This window comes from Cyanistes caeruleus, chromosome 8 (genome assembly GCF_971803275.1).
Source record: "Cyanistes caeruleus chromosome 8, bCyaCae1.hap1.1, whole genome shotgun sequence".
Classification (NCBI taxonomy): Eukaryota; Metazoa; Chordata; class Aves; order Passeriformes; family Paridae; genus Cyanistes; species Cyanistes caeruleus.
The window spans coordinates 546,004-566,667 of NC_141708.1; the positions used below are offsets into that span (position 1 = coordinate 546,004).

A 20,664-nucleotide genomic window follows, 5' to 3' on the forward strand; every position below is an offset into this window, starting at 1 on the left:
TGTTTGCAGAGGTGACCAGAATGGGCCTCGGGACACAGCTGTCCTGCTTCAGCATCTCGTGCTGTACACCACAGCTCTAAGGGATTTCACTCAGTGAGTGCTGGGTTGAGACAGCAGAGGGGTTTTAGTGCTGAGCTCTCCTTGTGACACTGCTGCTGGAACTGGAAGCTCTGACCTCTCTTGCTGACATTCAAAGACCACAGTGTGAACCAGCACAAAGCAGGAAAACACGAGCCTGAGTGATTTCCGAGCTGCTCGCTCTAACTCAGCCAGAGTTCACCGCTGTGTTTGCTGCAGCAGATGCAGCTGACAGGACACAGGATCAGTGCAGAGATCCTGCAGCTCCAATGCAACCTCCTGCAGCCACACAACACTGAGCAGGAAACTCTGAACTGTTTTTTCCAGCACCAGAAGCAACAGATCGCCTCAAATTAATGTCTCTGGACTGAGGGAATCCAAGCAAAGGCTAGATCAATGCAAACCCAAAAAATGAACTGATACAGTTCCAAAATCCTGTCCATAGGTCACTTCAGGTTGTGAACCATTTGAACTCTCAATCTGGCAAAAAAAGCTGTTGGTTTTCTGGTTTAGAATGGTGCATCACCTCTTGGTTGTGGGTAATGAGAGGATCCTGCTGTCCAACATGTTCAAAGGGCCTTAAATCACACTCAGAGTGTGAGCATGCAAGTTCCTGCTCACACTGGTGTTCATGTTCAGTTCAGAACATGGATTCCCTCCCTGGCTGGAGCCAGCAGCTCAGCTCGCAGCAAGGACAGGCCCAGGCTGTGCTGCTCTGCCAGGTGACTTGGGAAAGGTCCCAAAGACATCCCAGTCACCAGCACTGCTTGTCCATGTGCCTGGAACCAGTGATTCCCCTGCCCCACAGTTAACGACAGCAGAAAGCTTTAACATGCAATGAGAGCCACGCTGTCGTGTGTTGCACATCTTCCAAGGTTTAATAGACACAAAGTGAGTCCATTGTACTTAAGACACTACAATGATTTCATTCTATTGCATTTCCTGACCCAGTTACATTTCTCAGAGTACAGTATTGAATAAAAGTTCGGTAGCTTTAAAATTAACAGGTGTGTGAAATCTGTAAGTAAAATAAGCAGCAGCAATAATCTGGGGAATTTTATCAAGAATAGCTAACTTTTAAGTAATAAATACATTCCGAGTTGTGATTTCTGCTGTTCTCCTAGTTCATTGCCGTCCAGCTGGTCAGATCTCAATCTGGGTGAGATACCCTCAGCCTTTCCTGCCCCAGCCCAGAAGAGCGTCCCAGCTGCGTGGCGGTGCCTGTGGCCTGTCCGGGCGGCACGGGGAGCGCTCTGCCCAGGAGCCTCCTCCTCCTCGGGGCCGCTTCTCCTGGGAGCACGGCCGGCCGCTCCTCGCTCGGTGACCCTCTAGGAGAACAGCTGTGCTCGTCTTCTGTTACCTTGAAGAAAGCCAGAGGGAGAGGTTACTGTGGCAGAGCAGCAGGGCTCACACTGTGGCTGCCCTCTAAATATAGCCAGGAATTCTTCTGCTCCCAGCAGGCACAAGCACGGCTGCAGCTTGGGAGAAAGCTGTCAGGTTAGCAAACCCAAAGAAAGAGTGGGAATTCTCCCCAAGACCAACATGATATGAATTTCAGTGATGATAATAAATCTCCAGTGCGGCTCAAAGACTCCAGAGTCCCTGTTCGGGTGGGTTACTGTAGGTTAATCCGCCACGAGTCCCCACGGAGCGCGCCACGTGAAGAACATCTGCCTCCACTTTCCGAACACAATCTACAAAATAGGATTATCCCCCTTGAGGGACGGCGGATGGAAGCTTCTCTAAGCACCTGCAGGGGCTGAAGCGCTGCCCGCGGCCGCAGCTCCCGGGGAGGCAGAGCCGCCGGCCCCTGGTGCTGCCCAGGACAGCCAGGGTCCCTCCCCAGGCTCGTGTGCCACAGCACCGGCCCTGGCAGCAGCCACCTGTCCCCTGGGCTCAGGGCCACGAGGAACGTGCGAGTCCTGCAGAACAAGGCAGGCAAACCCTGCGGAGCGCTCGCCTGCACCCCGGCCCGCAGGAGGGACTCACACTGGCCATGGACACCAGGTCACGGTCTGGAAGCCCTGGAAGGGTTCAGGGGCAGAAGCCACTCGCCTTCCAGGGAAGGGAGACACACGAACAATTCAGTGACACAGAAGTGAGAGCCCAGCACGGAGACCTCCCCTCACCCCGAGAGCTGCAGCAGAGCGCTGCCCCTGGCCCACAGCAACCACATCAACTCCAGCTGAGCTGCAAGTGCCGGAGACACCAGCTTGGATCTGTCTTCTCACACAGCACTAACACCACAGAAGAGCAGAACAAAAACCTTCAAACCACCCCCAGCTGAGGTTTGTGACTTACAGAGCACAGTGAACCAAGAACACCAAACACAGGGAAGAGGATCACATCTCCAAAGCTGCTGACATGGCAGCAGCACTGCTTCTGCAGGCAGGGGACCCAAAGTGACACTGATTCACTCAGACTCAGCATCCAGAATGATCCTCAGCATTGCCCACACAATGCAGAATGCAAAGAGCTGATTCAATACCCAGGAACATCTGTCCCAAAGATGTATTCCAGAGAAGGGCTGCAATCAGCTCAAACACTCCTTCAGTATTTGGCAGAAACTGGGAGGTCTCACCCCAGGGCTCTGTTACCTGCAGCCAACAAAGTACAACCTCATCTTGCAGGAGAATCTATTTGTCTTCTGATGAACAGAGAGACTTTCAAGAGCACACAACAATCTCACTTGCAGGTTTATCACCCAGGAAAGCTTCCTGAGGCCCAGGGACCTGGAACAATATCCCTCAAGTGGCTTTCAAAGCACTGACCCTTTAGAGACTGATTACAGAGGGAGAAGATCTTGTCCAAACAGGAAAAAATGCATTTCCTGGCTGAGGAGGTGACAGCAAGCCCTCAGGTGGTCGGATTCTTTGGGATTTCTCACTGGGAGGAAGAGACAATCACACCAGAAGTGAGATGCCAAACAGGTATTGCCCACTGCCAGGGCAGAGGGGGCTCCTCCATGGGGACAGGGATTGGGGCCACACCTCAGCTGCTCCGGGAACTGAGGGCAAACATCAGGGATTTTGTCCTGTGGGAGCACAAAGCTGGGCTACCAGCGACAGAGCAAGCTGCTTTGGAACAGTGGATGCTGGAAGCTCTGGGGGTCTGTGCTGGGGTGGGCACCTGCACCGCAGAGCTCTGCAGCCGGCCTCGAGGCCAGGGGCACCCCAGCAGAGAGCCCTGCTGCCTGTGCAGACACAGCTCACGGGGCCAGGAGGAGCTGCACAGCCACAGCCCACAGCACAGCTCTCACTTCATCCCTGGAAAGCTTCAGGAATTTGTTTAAAAAGCCACTTCCAGCACGGAGCAGCAGGCGATGCCCATGTTCCAGGTCCACGTGTGAGTAACGAGCACAGCACACATGGGCTGGCTCAGGACAGCCTGGGAGCTAAGCTGGGTGTCCAGAGGAGAGCAGGGCAGCTCCCCTGAAGCCAAGTGCTTGTTCACAATTTAAAAACTGAAGTTTTGGATCAAATAGAGCCATTCATAAATCCAGATTGAGCAGCAGCAGCAGAGTGCAGAAGACAATTTATCTTTGGAGGCTGCAGCACCCCAAGTGTGCCCAAGCAGCTTGTTTTGAGGGTTATTTTCTAATCATAAAACAATCAACTGCAGGCATTTTACAATTGAGCACCACCAAATCAGCCTTCCTCCAGCCATGTCTCTCTGGGGGAAGTGCAAGAGGCTGCAGCTAGCAGCTGGCTGGTAAAGCCCTTCCTTCCCAAGCCTTCCTCTCACAGGAGCAAGGAAAGGCTGGCAGCTCCATCTCTGGCCCACTGGATGAGGTTTTGGAACTGTCTCCAGCTCTCAAGGCACCAGAATCCAGCTGATTTGAGCAGGCTGGCAGCTACATTCTCCAGCACTGGAGTTCTCACACTCCATCATCCAAACATCCCTATGACAAATCCTGCACTGAGGGTTGCTGCCTTGGGAAAGGACTGTTTTCCACAGGAATAAATGGCTCAGGTTATCTGCATCAAAACAGAGCAAGTCATCACTCACAAGGGAAGTCAAACTAGTCGTTTGCTACAATTCATTTCTTCAGCTGCAGAGAGCACTCAGGAAATATATTTTATAAAGAAACCCAGAACCCAGGCAGGCTGATCCTGCACTAGCACAGACTATTGCAGATAAAGCAGGAACTGGTGCATCAGTGAAGGCATTTGCTCCTCTAGAAATTCATCAGCTTAATGAGAAGAGCCTTCATTAACACCTGCCCTGCTCTACTCTGGCACCAGGAAGGCACTGGCAGCTGACTGAGGAGCTGCAGACGTGGGGCACGGGGCTGTGGATGTGAAGAGCTCCTCCAGGAGCCCCATCTGTGCCCTCCTGCAGGACACCAGAAGCCCATTTCAGCTGCACATCATCTCAGGATGTGCAGAGTTCATTATGTGGCTAATGCAGAGCCCGTGTGCTCTGTGCAGTCACAGACAGCACACAAACCAGCTGCAGACTGAAATAAAATAAACCAGGCCCCATGTGGTGGCATAACCCCATCCAGCAGCCAAGATCCTGACAGCCAGGCTTGCTCCTGCCCCCACCAGCAGGATCGGGGACAGAACTGGAAGGACCAAAGCTGGAGAACTCATGAGTTGAGAAAGACAACTTAATAGGGAAAGCAAAACAAGAAATGAAATCCCTGCTTCCATGGGCAGACAGGTGTTCAGCCACCTCCAGGAGATCACATCTAACCATGCCTTGGGACAACAAATGCCATCACCCCAAATGTCTCCCCTTCATACACCTTCTTCCCCCCACTTTATACACTAAGTCATATGGACTGGAATAGCCCCCGGGCCACTTGGGTTCACCTGTCCTGGCTGTGCCCCCTCCCCAGCATGGCCCCATGAGGGGCAGGAATGGTCCTGCCTCTGTGCAAGTCCTGTTCAGCAATAACAAAAACATCTCTATTTTATCAACCCTGTGCTCAGCACAAATCCAAACCACAGCCCCAAATCAGTCACTGTGAAGAAAGCTAATTCTACCCCAGCCAAAACCAGCACATCCCAGTTTGTGCTCATCCAGTCTGTATCTTGTCTTACAGGTGAGCAGCTCTGTGAGCCTTTTACAGCCAGGAGCAGAGCTTGGCACTCAGCCCACACACTCCTGCTCACCTTGATCCCAGCACCCCTGATGGCAACTTATGGGTAAAACACAACACATCAAGACTGAAAAACAACAGCTTGTACATTTTTCAACATTAAGAGCCTTCACATCAATTTTTGGGCTCAAACTCCTACCTTTCACACCTGAACATGAAAATGAGAAATATTCAATTGCTCAACACCAGGCTGCATGGGGCTTGGAGGAACCTGGGATAGTGGAAAGTGTCCTTGGCCATGGTGGGGGGTGGAACAAAATGATCTTTAAGGTATCTTCCAACCCAAACCCTTCTGTGATTCTACAACTTGTGTCATGCCACGGTGTCAGGCAGCCCCACAAAGCAAAGCAGCTGCATGTGGCAGTGGCAGTGCACGGCTGCTGTGTGCAGATCCTGTTCGTTCCTCACCTGCAGAGCACAGGCACCTTCCCTGCACACAGCTACCTCCAAGTTGTCCAAAATCTCCTATTCCTCTCTGTATTCTGTATTACACTTTCTGTAAGTGCAGCCTGGGGGTGCTCAGTACTGTACCAACACCTGCCAAGCTCCGAGCCCCAGCTGGGAGGCCAGAGAACTCCCCTGGCTCCCACCCTGCTGCTCTCCATGCTTGCTGGGAAAAGGGCCATTGTACCTGCAATTCAGACACCTCTGCTTGAGCTCAAAACCAAACAAGTAAATAAACACAATTCAGGAAAACATACAGAAATTTTGTTTTTACTTTATTTGTAAACGTTTTCAGAGAAATCAGTTCCCAGGTTCTTTGTCCACACATCTCTCCCATTTCCTGCCCTGATCCCGTGTGGCTGCTACAGGCTCAGGGTGCACTGTGGGCTGGTGACACTGCTGGGGACACTCACTGTCCTGCTCAGTGTGGCACACTGAGCCAGCACAGGCCATGCTCCAGCTGGAGCCCCTCAGCCTGGGAGCAGCTCGCTGTGCTCCCCAGGAGCCCCTGGGTGGATAGAGCCTCCTCCAGCAGCTGCACTTACAGCTCCTGAAAGCCAATGGCAGGTGCCATCAGAAATAGCACAATGGGTGACCTGGTGGCATTTCCAGAGCACGCCAGGGGCACAGCGGGCACGGACCCACGTGTCTCCAAAGGCAGTCCCTGGGCACGGCGGGCAGGTAGGTGCCTTTGGGAAGGGAAGATCAGCAGGACATTGCCTGACTGCAGCTCCAGCCATCAGCGCTGGGTGTGCAGAAATGCAGCACAGTCTATTCTGGACTTGTTCTCCCACCTTGCATTAGCATGCAGAGACGCTGACTCCCAGCTGTTTGCAGGAAGACTGCGAAACAGTAATTAAGTTGGGTGCCTGGTTTTAGTGGACTGAAGCATCTAGAAAGCAGGCCAAGAAAAATCTCAAGCATTCATCTTCTGTGCTGAAATATTCCATGTCACCAGGCAGGTGTGTTAAAACATACAGCCATCACACCAATCATCCCCATCACTTTATATCAAGGTACAATATTTTTATGCCACTGGTAGAGCAGAAGAGAGGAGGTAAGAGGAAAAGAGGAGTGATTTGTGCTGCTTCACAGTGCTGGCAGCAGCACTGGCTGCGTGGACACAGAGCTCTGAACACCTTTGAAGGTGAAGTCACAATGTGATATTCCAGGTTTTACATTAGTGAGCATGCAGCCAGCTCTGAGTTTGCTGCACACAGTAGCAGGGTGATGGATGGCTTGATGTCCTGACACCGAGGGTCTATTAAGCTCATAGCAGTTAAAGCCTTCAGCATCTGCAAGTTTAATGGTTCCACAGTCACAGCTTGGGGACAGGGGAGAGAGAGGAAGAAAAAAGGATTTTCCAGACTGAAAAAGCAAAGGAATAGACATCTTGTAAACGTGTTTCAAGCAGAGATGCAGATGAAAACCTACCAGCAGTTTTTACTACAGGTTTTACTGCATGTCTGTGTGCAGGGAGGTGGCAGCTGCCAGGAGGAGCTGCTCAGGAGGATCACAGAGCAGCAGATCCAGCCCTGCCAAGGGCCTGTCCCTGCAGGGACAGCCTCCCCACACTGCAGGGTTGGAGCAACACATGCTCCTTGGAAAGCCCCTGGTCCCACAGGATGCATTCCTGGTGCAGGGAAGGGGGCCTTTGGAAACACAGGTCTGTCTCCCTCCCTCCTGTGCCCAGCCCAAGGCACAGCTGCAGCAGTGGCCACAGCTCATTCCCCATAAAATGTGTGTGACACCAGCCCAAGGGTCCTCTCTCTCCCTTCCCAGCCCTCAGGGGGGGTTTCCTTGAGGGAAAAGCAAACATCTGTCACCCCCAGCCAGGGGCAACTGCTGTCCTTGTGCCTTGAGCTGGCTCCTCGTTGTCACACACCAGGGCAGCTCCAGAGCAGCACCAGGAGCTGAGCAGACATGTCTCTCCTGGCACTACTCTAAACCATGCCTTATAAGTTTGAGTTCTACAGGCTGCTATTCTGCCTGTTGTTTTTCCAGAAACTTGTTTTACTTAATTAAAACCCTGTCATTACCTGACTAGTACTTTCCTTGCAAAGAAACCCCAAGGACAAAGCAGTAACAACAAGAAGTGATCCTACCAGCTTTTCCAACTCAAACCAAGTTAAAAAAAAAACAAAACAAAAAAGTCCAGTTTTCCAGTGTTGTGCATCCACAAATGACCTGGAGTGTTTGTACATTTTTCCAGTAACTACCCTCTGCAGAACACACCACATACCAGAAGACAGAAAATTTCACAACTGAAAGTGTCACCAGTCACAAACTCCTGCTGTGCCCAGGATAAGCACGAGAGGTGTTGTTGGAGCCACCTCATGGATTCCTTCTGATGACAAAAACCTTTGTGCCACTGCTGGTGAAGCCCCAGCACGATGGATTCTAATCTATGGATAGATATGGATATATATGGATAGTGCTCCCATGCAATATCACCAGGTTACCTAGAGCAGCTGGGGCTGCCCCTGGATCCCTGGCAGTGCCCAAGGCCAGGCTGGATGGGGCTTGGAGCCACCTGGGACGGTGGGAGGTGTCTCTGCCATGGCAGGGGTGGGATGGGATGGATTTCAGGGCCCCTATCAGGCCAAGCCCTTTCATGTCATCCTTCAGGAAAGGATAGTCAATGAGCAGCTGAAGGAAACATTTCAGTTCTACCTTGTGGAAGATCAAGGAAAGCAACAAAATTCAATCCTCCCGCAAGGAGAGAATTAGGCACAGACAATTCTCTGAAACAATGAACAGTTTTATAAGTGATGTACCAAAACTCCAGATATGCTGGTTTAATTTGGAATCTAGGTAAATGTGACATGTGGAGCGCAGGAAGTTGTGTAGTTCTGCTTTTCTAGTTTTGCAGTTCTTTATCCAACAGTCGTGTTGTCTTCAGCCTGACAGACTGTGTTGGCAGCTCAGCTCAGACATGTGAGGCAGGAAATCCCCCATGGAAAGGCAGCTGAAGGAGGCCAGCAAAACAGTGAGATCTGATAAATGAATATTCCCATATACACATGCAGAGGCTTGGCTGAAGAGCACAGAGGGAAGGAATGCTTTGGTCTAATCCAGGCAGTGCCATCATTTTCTTATCCACATGTTCTCCAGATGTTCACAGACCTGCTCTGTCCCTGCTCTCAGCTCCCATCGTGTCTCTGGAGCAAGGGCTGCCTCTCCTCCTCGAGGCCCTGCAGCCTGTCCCCCCACCCTGGGCAGGCCCTGCTGCTACCACAGCCAGCCTTCCCTGCTGTGACGTGTGGGGGACAAGCATCCTCCCATGCTCCCATCCTAGCTCTGCTCCTGGGACTCCCCTGGCCACAGCTTCCCTACTCCCCAGGGACTGAGGCACAGCCAATGCCTGATCTGAAGCATTAGGTGCTTCTTCCAGTTGTCCCTTCTCCTGCAGCTGGGCCAAGCCAGGACCCACAAGGGCAAGGACAGATGTCAGGAATGATGATGACATCCATTACCTTTGTCCCAAACTGCTCACATACACAGTGAAGACAGCTCAGAGGATGAAGTTTGCTGCTCCTTTAACCAGAGCACTGTCCAGACAGGAGCCATGGATTGGCCAGGACTCTTCCACTGGCAAGGACAGTACATTCTGGGCAGCAGGTTTATTTATACTCCTGATCTAGCTAATAGGAATTTGGGTCCAATCCAAACACTCTTGATATTATAAAGTCTTTAGCCAGAGTTAAGCAGCAGTTGTATGGGCAAGATCAAGAAGGAAGCTGAAAGGTTGCTGCTGCAGTTGTGCAGACACCCTGAGTACACAGCAGGAGTATGTCATGCCCTGGCTATTTACTCCAGCCAGGCTTGCTGAGATGGAGTCATAACCCAAGCAAAGCAAGTCCTTCATCACACTCAAGCAAGGGATGAAGTCCCATGACAGAGGGTATGAAAAAGATCCCATTTTCCCATCAGGATTACATGAGCACTGACTGTCCCAGTGCCACTGCATTATGACAGTTCAGATAAAGAAGAGAATCCAGAGGAGCAGCACTGGCTGGCTCACACAGAGTCCTCCAAGCATGAAACAGAGCAGAGCATTCAGGGGACAACACAATGAACCACGCTGCATAAAGCACGGCCTTTGACACAAGGCTCTTCCTAGTGATACCTCTGGTTTTCCACAAAAAGTTAATCCCTCCCCTTGTTACCTTCACAGCTGAGGTCTTGTCTGGACAGTGGTCACTGAAAGATTGTGAAATGATTCCAGGTTTTAGGCAAGTCACTGGATTTTCCCATGGACTTTTATTCCCAGTCACACCACACCCTGTATTTTTAGGTACCAAATTCTCATCCCATGCAGATTGTTTGATAAGAAAGGGAAGCCCATCCCCATCCATTACAAAGAATCAGCTCTCATGTTTCTATTCCCACCTAATGTCCTTCACAGAGATGAAGCCCAAAGGAATTTAATTTGATCGAGGCCATTCCCCAGAGAAACACTGAAAATTTAAGCACAAACCAAACCTCAAGTACTGTGGAAGATACTGAAATATTGTTCTCCAAAGACACTTCTTGGTACAATCATTTTGAGGGGCCATGAAGGGCCTGCATAAGAAATCCAAACCAGAGTGATCAGAAGGTGGGGAGCAAAGGGCCCCCGGGGGCCCTAAGCTGTTACAGGTAACAGCTGTTTATTTATCATACATATGATAAATGCCATCTTCATTCCAGGGAGTTTCAGCTCTTTGACCCAAGGAAACTGAAAGCCTTGGAGCTGTTACTCTTCCAGACACACAGCTACAGGTTTGTCAGCTCTTCAAACAGGCAGTGCTGCTTCCTCCCAGCATCCTGCCTGGCCTGCACTTCCCTCTGGGAATAGGGACTCCAATTCCCATGGTCCCCAAAAGAGTATGGAATGAAAGCTTCTCACCACCTCTGAAATTACCCCTACCAACTAACAGCCAAGCATTTCAGTTTCACAACTGTCAATCTCAGATTTAATGGAAAAACAAATGCAAACAAATACTGGAATACAGATTTAAAAAGCAGCAGGAGGTTCTCATGGCAAGCATTAGTCTAGCAATCACTCACCTGATACTGGAGGCAAAGTTATGTCTCAAACTGTGTTAAGAGATCTCGTATTTCTGGAGTCATGTGCTCGACTGCCTTTGCAGCTTCCGTGATCGCTTTCCGGTACATCCCTTTCTTCTTGCGATTAAATCTCAGTTTGAAAAATTCCGAGAAAGGAGAGAGTTTTGAAACAGATAAGAACGAAGTCGTCGGAGAACCAAACCATGACACTTTAGCTTCTCGCCACGAAGGCTCCCCGTTTTCCTTCTGGCTGAGGTTTATGTCAAGAACACGTGCTGGCCACCATGGAAACCCGTGAATTTTACCCCAGACAATATCCCCCACCGAAACAGTCCTTCCATCTTCTGTAACACATCTGGACACACTCTGGGTGTGCAGTCTGACTGTCAGCGGCGGCACAATTTTACGCTCATCTTTTGAAGATGAAGAGACGGAGGCATCATCACCAGGCAAAAAGTCACACAGTTCTGGTGATGTCACTTCTGAACTAGAAGACTTGGATTCATCTAGACTGTCATTGCTACACACCGATAAACTAGAAGAATCTGCTTTTCTTTTACGGTAGTTCATGAGGAAAGCCAAGTTATCGTGTCCATCTTTACCCTGGGGAAACCTTTTAAAGTCCTCATCTTCACCTGAACTGCCAGAAGATATCTCAGGCAAACTTCTGTCGGTGGACTCATCGTTGTAAAACGCTCCGGGATTGGAGTCCCCGCTGTTCTGGAGGACGTTGATTTCGTCAATCAGTTCTGCCTTATAGATTGAAACGCTCTGACCGTCGTTGATGCGATGGGGCTTCAGCCGTATCTTTGGGGGTGGGACATCCACACTGGAATGCACTGGCCGTGTGAGCTTCAGTTTTGGAATGGAAGCAAGCTGGCTGCCTGCTGACTTGTCCATTAAACATTTGGTTTGTCGACACCGTTCAGAGTCCCTGGTCTCCTCTTGGTCCCCGGCTCCGTTCTGCAACACTCGCTCTGGGCAGAACGGCTTGACCGAGCCATGAACCCGGGAAGGGATTTTTACCACTTCACCTTTCCCTTGTGGAGTACTGTAGGATATTTTTATAACTGGTGTTCTGTGCACCAGCTCCCCAGAAAACTTGTCATCCTCCCTCTTCTCTCTTTTGTTCCTCTTCTCCACGTAGTCAGAGTCGCCGTGCTTTTTCTGCTCCTTGTCCTGAATGCTCAGCTTCCTCCTGGTCTTGGAGTTCTGCCGCGGCGCGCCGGCGTCCTCGGGGTTCAGCGTGTTCTTGCACTTCTCGCAGAGCACCTGCCTGGGCCGCAGCCTGATGGTGCTCATGATGAGCCTGCCCGGGTCCCTGTTGCGCGACAAACGCCTCCTCGTCCTCTTTATAGTCCGTGGGGGCGGCTGCGGGACCCACTGGTTGTAGGTGTGCCGCAGCCACAGGGGCCGGGGGAACGGGGCTCCCTCGAAGTAGGGCGGGTAGGGCGGGAGGGCGCCGGGCGCGGGCAGCAGCGGCGGCAGCGGCTCCTCGGCGCTGCCCTTGGCGGGCTGGGGGCCAGCGGGCCGCGGCTCCGGCTCGCCCTGCGCGGCTCCCCCGCCCTCCGCGGCTCCCTCGGCGCAGGCGGGAGGGTCCTCGTGCCTGGGGAAGGAGGATGGCAGACAGAACAATCCAGACCTAAATGGGGGCGAGAAGGACGGGGAGGGACAGAAACAGAGTCAGGAGCTTTGAAAGGTGCTTCTCTGGGAACCCAAAACATCCCCGTGTCCCACACCCTCAAACTAAGAACACAACGCTTTCTATTGACCTTTAACAGCGAGCGGCCAATTCTGCCACTGAAAAAACATCAGCAGTGCAGAAATCTGGCATGGTGTCCTACCTTCTCCCAGAAAAAGTAGAGGGATCAGAACCTCTATTTCTATGAGCTCTTTGCACAACATTTTGCTCTATGAAGTTGTATTCCACAAAGCACTTTAGTGCATCAGCAGGCTGGCAAGGCCTGAGGAGGGATGTGGTCCGGATTAGCCCAAGGAGCTAATGGCTGATTTTCCAGTTTTTCATTTTAAACCTGAACACTTTGACTCACACAGGTTCACCAAGACACAGCTCTGCTCCTCTTCCCCCGTCTCTCCATATCCATATTCAGCTGTATTTGGTAACACAGGGCACCCACTGCTCCTTCACAACAGCAGGGATAACAGTGATGAAATTCTGTCCTTCAGCACCGAGGCTCATTACAGGCCACCCAAGTATCCTGCCTGGATATTGGCAAAAGCAAATCCTCTGAACTGCTGAAATTCACAACTGCAATTCACGTGTCCAGAATTTATGAATTTATGCCCTTGGCCTGGCATTGGAAATATTACACTAACACAGCACTGGGACAGATTCTCCTGAAACACTGACTCTGACTGGGCAATGCTCACTGCCTTGGCTTTCCAGAGACACTTCTGCAGAGAACACACCGTCAATGAAGTGTGTGGGCTTTTTTAATAATAACAAAATGTCGTATAGGAGACCCACAAAGAAGAGACAAAGGAATGGAGGACAGGTACAGGCCAAGTACCAGCGGGTTTTGGATGCTATATCCCCATTCCCCTCCTTGCCAAGCATTACTTTCTTTCCAAGCACCAGGAAGGAAGGACCCTTCCCGAGGCAAGGCAGGAGTGTCTTGCTGGTGTCACAGTGAGGGACACTTTGGTAAGTGTTTGCAGGAGGAGGAGCTGAAGGTGTCCACTCAGTGCCACACCTCTCACCAAGAGCAGCACAAAGCTGCTGCTGCGGGTTTCCTGACAGAGGAGCCTCCAAAGTCTTTCCACATTACTGAAAAAGTGCAACAACCTGCTGTTAAATGACAGTTTAACTGGGAAAGGATTAAGCTGTTGAAATCACGTAATTTGGAACAAAATATTTTTGTTCTAAGAGGCTTTTTTAAAACAGAGACAACCAAGAATGTAGGTGTCTTTAAATGACAACCCAGAAAGCCAGTACAGTTTGTACAGCCAGACAGAGATGTCGGCACCATTCATAATCCAAAGTGAGACCATTTCTGAATGAAATGATGGCTATAAATTATGGTGATTTTATGCAGTGAGATTGCATGACTTGGTCAGAACAGAAAACTGCTGCTCATGCAGACACAAGCCCACTCCCCCAGTTCAGGTCACTGAACCCCCCAGAGCAGCACGGAGGTCCTTGCCTGGCAGAACTGGAGCACCCAAAGGCTCACTCACAGGATGGTTTGTGCCCACAGCATTAATGTACCAGCACACTGTAACCCCACTGGGCAGGACACGACCTCTGTGCCACAGAACATGCCCAGGCCACTGCCCTTCGCAGCTGTCACCCTGTGCCAGGCACCAGCTCAGCAGGGAGGCCTGTTAGAAAGATGGGGTGATGGCTTCCCACTGCCAGAGGGTAGGGATGGATGGGATTTTGGGCAGGAATTGTTCCTGGCAGGGTGGGCAGGCCCTGGCACAGGTGCCCAGAGCAGCTGGGGCTGCCCCTGGATCCCTGGCAGTGCCCAAGGCCAGGCTGGACATTGGGGCTGGAGCAGCTGGGACAGGGGAAGGTGTCCCTGCCATGGCTGGGGGTGAAACAGGATGAGCTTTAAGGTCCCTTGCAATCCAATCCCTTCTGGGATTCTGTGATTAAAGCAGCAGGAAATACTGCTGATGGGATTTCACCCTGCTTGTAATCCCCCTTTCTGGGGCAGCTGCAGCCAACTGGACTTGGTTACCTCAATCCAGTCTCTGCTTGGTACAGGAGATGCCACCCTCCTTTATTTATATCCCTGCATAATTAAAACCTAACTTATAAAGAAAGTTGCAGCAAAACTACCAAATCTTGTTATCAGAAACACTGTAACTGCATTTAAATCTCTACTTGAGCATGTACACTACGGAGCTCACTTCGAGCAGAGGCAATTCATTGGAAGCAAGTAACTGCCAGTCACTGGGCAGGCCCTGGTGCTGCTGCATCATCCAGGCTGGGGCAGGAAGGGACACCAGCACTTTTTGCTGTAAATAATTCCCCAGTGATTGCAAGGTCAATGTTCCCTACGTCTCCCCATTCCTAAAGGTGCAGGGCACAGGCAGGACACAGGCAGGGCACTGAAAGGGCACAGGCAGGGGACAGGCAGGGCACAGGCAGGGCACAGGCAGGGCACTGAAAGGGCACAGGCAGGAGACTGAAAGGGCACAGGCAGGGCACAGGCAGGAGACTGAAAGGGCACAGGCAGGGCACTGAAAGGGCACAGGCAGGGCACAGGCAGGCAGTCCTGCTGCCCATGGGCTCAGCTCCTGCAAACCTGGGCAGGCAGTTGAGGGTTCAAACCCATACCCACCTTTGTGGCAAAATACCAGAGGCATCCAGCTGGGACCTGGCTGGACAGGGGTGCCCTGGGTGCTCAGGGTGGCAGAACTTCCTCCTGCTCAGCTCCCCACAGCTTAGGAGAAGTAATCACAGCATTACAGATAGTCTGTGTTGGAAGGGACCTTAAAAATCATCCAGTTTCAATTCTCCTGCCCTGGGCTGGGTTGTCATTAATTAGACAAGCTGCTCCAGGCCCTGCCCGAGCTGACCTTGCACACTTTCAGAGATGGGGTAGCCACAACTAAGTAAAACAGATTTATCCACAGTGTGATGCTGAAACCACTTTAAAACACAAAAGCAAGCTGAAGAACCACCACACAGGCCCTCCTTCCCTTTTGAGATAATCTCCTCTTTCTTTGCAGGTGTAACAACCTGCTGTGCTTGCTCCTCTCCTCTCCTGCCAGTCCCATCCCCCTGCCTAGGGGGTACAGGCAGGGTATGGGTGACCCTGCACTGGGACAAGCTGGTGGGACACAGCTCCATCAGGAACAGCTCTGCCACAGATCCACTTCAGGCACTCCAAGCTCAGCACCAAGCGGATAAATTCCTGCTGCCTTCCTGACCTTCACCTTCCAGGCACTGCCAGACTGACTCCTGTGCTCTGCTGTAGGATGAACAAGATCCCTGTTCCCCTCCCAGACCTGGGATGACTGCAGAGCTGGCTCCAAGTCCCCAGGGAGTCAGGAGCCAGGCACCTGCCTCACATGGAGCCCCCTCCTGAGAGCCACGAGCAGAGGCCATGGCTCTCACCTTGTGCTGGCCTCACCTCCCTGCCCACCACGGTCAGCACAGGCCAGCTCGGCACCACCACGGGCGGGATGTGGCACCGGGGCACGGCCACAGAACGAGCACCGAGCCCCGGTGCTCAGGGGACATCCAGTGCCCTCCCACCCTGCACAGATCAGTGTCACCACCGCCAGGCCTGCGGCACCACCGGGCTGCCGAGCTGCCTTAAAGCCTGGGAAAAACACCCTTCTGCTTTTTCCTTAGACCTTCTGGGGGCAGAGGGAGGAAGAAAGATGGAGAAAAATAATTCAGAAAGGTTAGGGTGAAAGGAACCAGGTGAAAGAAGTGTCAGTGCAGAGGAAGCCAAGCGAAATGCGAGAAGCAGAAAGAGCCGGTTTAGGGGCTGGAGGGACACCAGCTGCTCGGGCTGGGACCCGGCTCAGGGCTGGCTTTATGGACCCTGAGCAGCGGCAGGTGCCCGAATGCTTTTGAAAACCTGGCTCCGATTTTCGGGATAGCCCCGAGAAACGGAATAAATGACAAAAACGAAGCTCAGAAGTCCTGCTCCGCACATCTCGTAGGATGGATCAGAGAGGCGAGGCTGCTGTGCTCCCACGCAGCTGCGATCGGTGCCTTGCCCAGCACGCAGCACAAGAACGGTACCGGCCCGGCGATACCGGCCCGGCGATACCGGCCCTGCGGTACCGGCCCGGCGATACCGGCCCGGCGATACCGGCCCTGCGGTGCCTGCCCGGCGATACCGGCCCGGCGATACCGGCCCTGCGGTGCCGGCCCGGCGATACCGGCCCTGCGGTGCCGGCCCGGCGATACCGGCCCTGCGGTGCCGGCCCGGCGATACCGGCCCGGCGATACCGGCCCTGCGGTGCCAGCCCGGCGATACCGGCCCGGCGATACCGGCCCGGCGATACCGGCCCTGCGGTACCGGCCCGGCGATACCGGCCCTGCGGTACCGGCCCGGCGATACCGGCCCTGCGGTGCCAGCCCTGCGGTGCCAGCCCGGCGATACCGGCCCTGCGGTGCCAGCCCTGCGGTGCCAGCCCGGCGATACCGGCCCTGCGATACCGGCCCTGCGGTGCCAGCCCGGCGATACCGGCCCGGCGGTGCCGGCCCCCGGCAGCCCCCGGCAGCCCCCGGGCCGCCACCGCCAGAGCCGGGCCAGGTGCGAACACGAGCCCCGCCGTGCGGAGCCGCAGCCTCCGTGCGGGGCCCTGCTCGGAGAGCGGCCCCTCTGCGCTCCGCAGGAACTCGGGCAGGGCCGGGACCGGGGCTGCTGCGGCCACAGCCCGCGGGACCTCCCCGGGAACCGCCGCCCGGCCCCGGGGGGAGCTCCGGGCGGGGAGGGCAGGGACCGGCGCGGGGGCTGCGGACCGGCCCCGGGACACGCTCACCGGGGCCACGTGCGGGGCCGCGGCCGGTCCGGCCCCACCGGCCCCGGGGCACCGCTCCGCCCCGCCGCGGGCCCCGGGCCGGTCCCGACCCCGCCGCTTTGTCCCGCCCGGCCGAACAAAGGGCGCGGGGACGGCGCGGCCCCGCCGCCTCCGGCCCCGCTCCCCGCCGCGGTCCCGGTGCCCCCATCCCCGGCCGCACCTCTTGGAGCAGTCCAGCAGCACGCCGGTGAAGCGCCGCTCCCCGCAGCTCAGCGTCACCACCAGCGTGTCGTTCACCATCTGCTCCACCAGCACCGGCACCCACGCGCCCACCCGCGGCGGCGGCGCCTCCGCCGCGTCCCCCGCCCCGGGCTCGGCCATGCTCCCGCCGCTCCCCGCCGGCGGGGCCGCTGGGCCGGGCCGCGCCGTGACCTCACGGAGCGCCCGCCGCCGCCGGGCGTGACGTCACAGCCCCGCCCCGCCGCCGGGCGTGACATCACCGCCCCGCCCCGCTACCGGGCACGTGCGTGGGACGGGCGGGGGCGGGGCCAAACGGGGCGGGGCGAGCCGGGAGGGGCGGGGCCTGTCCGGAAAGGGCGGGGTCTGGATTGGACGGGGCCTGGCGGGGGCGGGGCAGGCACCTCGCGCCACCTGGCGGCCGAGCCGCGCACCGGCAACAGCGGGGCGGGAACGGGGCGGGGCCAGGCGGGAGCGGGGCGGGGCCAGGCGGGAGCGGGGCGGGGCCAGCGGGGCCGTGAGGAGACCCCAGCCCCTCCCTGGGCAGCTGTTCCTGGCTCTGGCCCCTCCACGCAAAGAAGTTTTCTCGTGTTGGGCTGGAACTTGCTGTGCTTTAGCTTCTGGCCACTGCTCCTTGTCCTGTCTCTGGCACCGCTGAGCAGAGTCTGGCACCGTCCTCTGACAGCCCTTGGGGAGATTTGTATGGATTGATGGGATCCCCTCTCAGCCTTCCCTTCTCCAGACTGACCAGGCCCAGCTCCCGCAGTCTCTCCTCATCTCAGAGATGCTCCAGTCCCAAAATGAGCTCTGTGGCCTCCGCTGGACCCTCTCCAGCAGCTCCTTGGCATTCTTGTCCTGAGGAGCCCAGAGCAGCGCTCAGGCCGTGCCTCAGTGGGGCTGAGTGGAAGGAAGGAGCAGGATCACTCCCTGATCTGTTGGCTGTTTGACCCAATGCATACACTGATCCAAATGCATCCCAATGCAAATATTTACAAATAACGTGTTTATTTTCACCAATGCTTTCTGGAAAGAGCTTGTGGCTTCCCAAGTTGCTGACAGACTGGAGCGTGCCTGATCCAATGGAACCAGTACAGCGTCTCTGCTGTGACTGAACCTGAATTATCATTGTACTCAAAGGGCTGAGACCCAACTCTGACAAGCAGAGACTTGCCAGAAAGGCTGATAAACAATTAATCCCATGAGCAGCCCTGTGCTTCCTTACTTCTGTTAATCCAAACAGCAAAACAGGAACAAAAAAAATCTCAATTTAGTTGGTGTTTGGTATCATTTTATGGAACTCTGTTAGTGTTTCAATCACCACATCAAGAGGAGTCCATGAGCCAAAGTCCCGGGGCTGCCTTGGAATTATGTTGAGAGTAGGACACAGACACAGAGGGATGTTCTGATGTCCCCAGGGACAGAGAAATCTGAACTCATTTTCAGAAAGAAGAGAATATTTTGAAACATCCTCTAAACGTGGCGATTGTGTTCAGAAGTTCAGCTGGTGTCCCTGCAGCGTTCCCTGTCACATGCACTCCCTAAATCCAGTGACTCTGGGTGCACCTGGGGCAGCTGGGCCATCTTGGAATATACAGAATAAATCAGTGTCCAGCCACCAGTATGGCCACAGCTGACAGACACAAGCACACCTTACAGACATTCAAAGGAGGTGTTTCCAGAATGAATCAAACTGCGTTTGATGTCATGTCCCTTTTCATTTTCCCCTTCCTGCTTTCCTCACTCCCATGTGCTGTTTAGATGCTGTTCTGGTTTACTTTCTCTGAGGGATCTAAGTAAACATGGCAAAATTATTATTTCAGTTGCTTTGCATAATATACTGACTTTCTGTGAGCATCAGATCTGTCTGGCCACAGCTGTGGGATCTGGAACCACCTCTTATTAGGAGATAGTTTAATGTTGTGTATTTTCCCTTAAAGCTGATGAAAATTCCCCTCCTTTTCCAGGCACTTGTTCAGTAGTCGTGTCCTGAGGGGGTCAGCTGGAGCAAACCTGTACAGTTAGTTGAGACAGAGCCTCAAATGCAGATACACTAATTTTTATAAGTGCAAAATGGAGCAAAGCAACACATCTTGTCACCAGGAAACCCAGCAGGACATCTCCAGCTTTCCAGTGCCCATGGGGGTTGCAGATGGGCAGGTGCTGTGTCCTCCTGCCTGAGCCAGGGCTCCTGCCAGATGTTGTGACCTCTGGCTGCCCGGGTCAGAGGACAGCAGGTATTTATCATATATTTATCATATATTTTCCCAGCTCAGCTCTGCTGGGAAACACGGCTGGGTGCTGACTCAGGAGCCTCCGGGGGCACAGGGTGCCAGAGCCCCACCTCCACACTCCTCACGTTCCCAGACTTCTGCTCTTTGGCACTCGGCCCCTGGGCTAGGCTCTTCCCTCAGCAGTTTCCAAATAAAGCAACAACAAGAAATTGTCTTTGTTCTGCCTGCTTGAAAGCCTTTAAACCTCAAAAATATTGTGTGAAGCAAATTATTTCCTAGACAAACCACCTTACCTGTGCTTCAGGCTGATAAATCCCAAGGTTTTTCACCAAGAGAAAATATTGTGGTAGATTTGAATCATTTTATTGGCGCTTCATTTCTGGCTGTGCCAAGCTCCCCTCTGCGCTGCCTGGGGGACATCTGCCAAGTCTATTTTAGCTGCAGTGCCTGTGCTGCTGCAGCCACTGAGCTCGCAGAGAGACAATCCGGTGGAACAAACCCATTTCCAGAACTCTCTCTGATGGCACTATCCCCCAGGGTGGGGACGGAGCAGGGTGGATGGGGCTCACATCCACACCGATGGGGAAAGCCAAGATGTGCGATGGCACCACGGGTACTCACCTGTCCTGCCTTCAGCACAATTGCTCAGAAACAGGATTCTAAATCCAAGACAATCCCATCATTTTCCCCCAATATATTCTAAGTTGTATTAAGTAAGAACAGATTGGTTTTTTCCCCAGTTCCAACAAGTATTTGAAAACTGAAATCTTTGGGGTTAAATAAAGGAGTATGCTCTGTAATGCCTGAGGAATATGAAAACCTCTTCTAACACATGATAAGAGAACAAAGAAACACACTTAGCATGACAGCAAAAATGAAACAAAATCAAAGTATGAGAATTCATTGCAAAGCTCTCATTAATGTCCTGGTCAGGCATTAAACAGCCCTAACCCAGGTGTGCAAGGGGACAGCACATGTCTGGGTACATCTGTGCCCAGGGGAGCAGCCTCTTCCACCCAGTGCTCCCAGTGCTCCCAGTGCTCCCCAAACTCCCCCAGTGCC

The 20,664-nt window shown here is 53.6% G+C and overlaps 1 protein-coding gene across 6 annotated transcripts; it reads right to left on the bottom strand.

Annotated features, from left to right (window-relative positions):
• Positions 1-933: 933 nt before the first annotated feature.
• On the bottom strand, positions 934-17,547 carry PWWP2B (PWWP domain containing 2B). Of its 6 annotated transcripts, none has more exons than XM_086899388.1 (3): positions 17,355-17,546; positions 10,682-12,323; positions 934-1,438 (listed from the first exon to the last, which is right to left on the bottom strand). In XM_086899388.1, exons 1-2 carry the CDS (start codon positions 17,513-17,515, stop codon positions 10,700-10,702), a joined length of 1,785 nt encoding a protein of 594 aa, XP_086755514.1. In that variant the 5' UTR covers positions 17,516-17,546; the 3' UTR covers positions 934-1,438; positions 10,682-10,699. The 6 variants fall into 6 exon arrangements, with proteins under 6 accessions (XP_086755514.1, XP_086755519.1, XP_086755518.1 ...); XM_086899393.1 differs by lacking the exon at positions 934-1,438 and adding an exon at positions 5,888-6,471 and having other exon boundaries at positions 17,355-17,547; XM_086899392.1 differs by lacking the exon at positions 934-1,438 and adding an exon at positions 5,888-6,953 and having other exon boundaries at positions 17,355-17,547.
• Between the last annotated feature and the right edge of the window lie 3,117 nt (positions 17,548-20,664).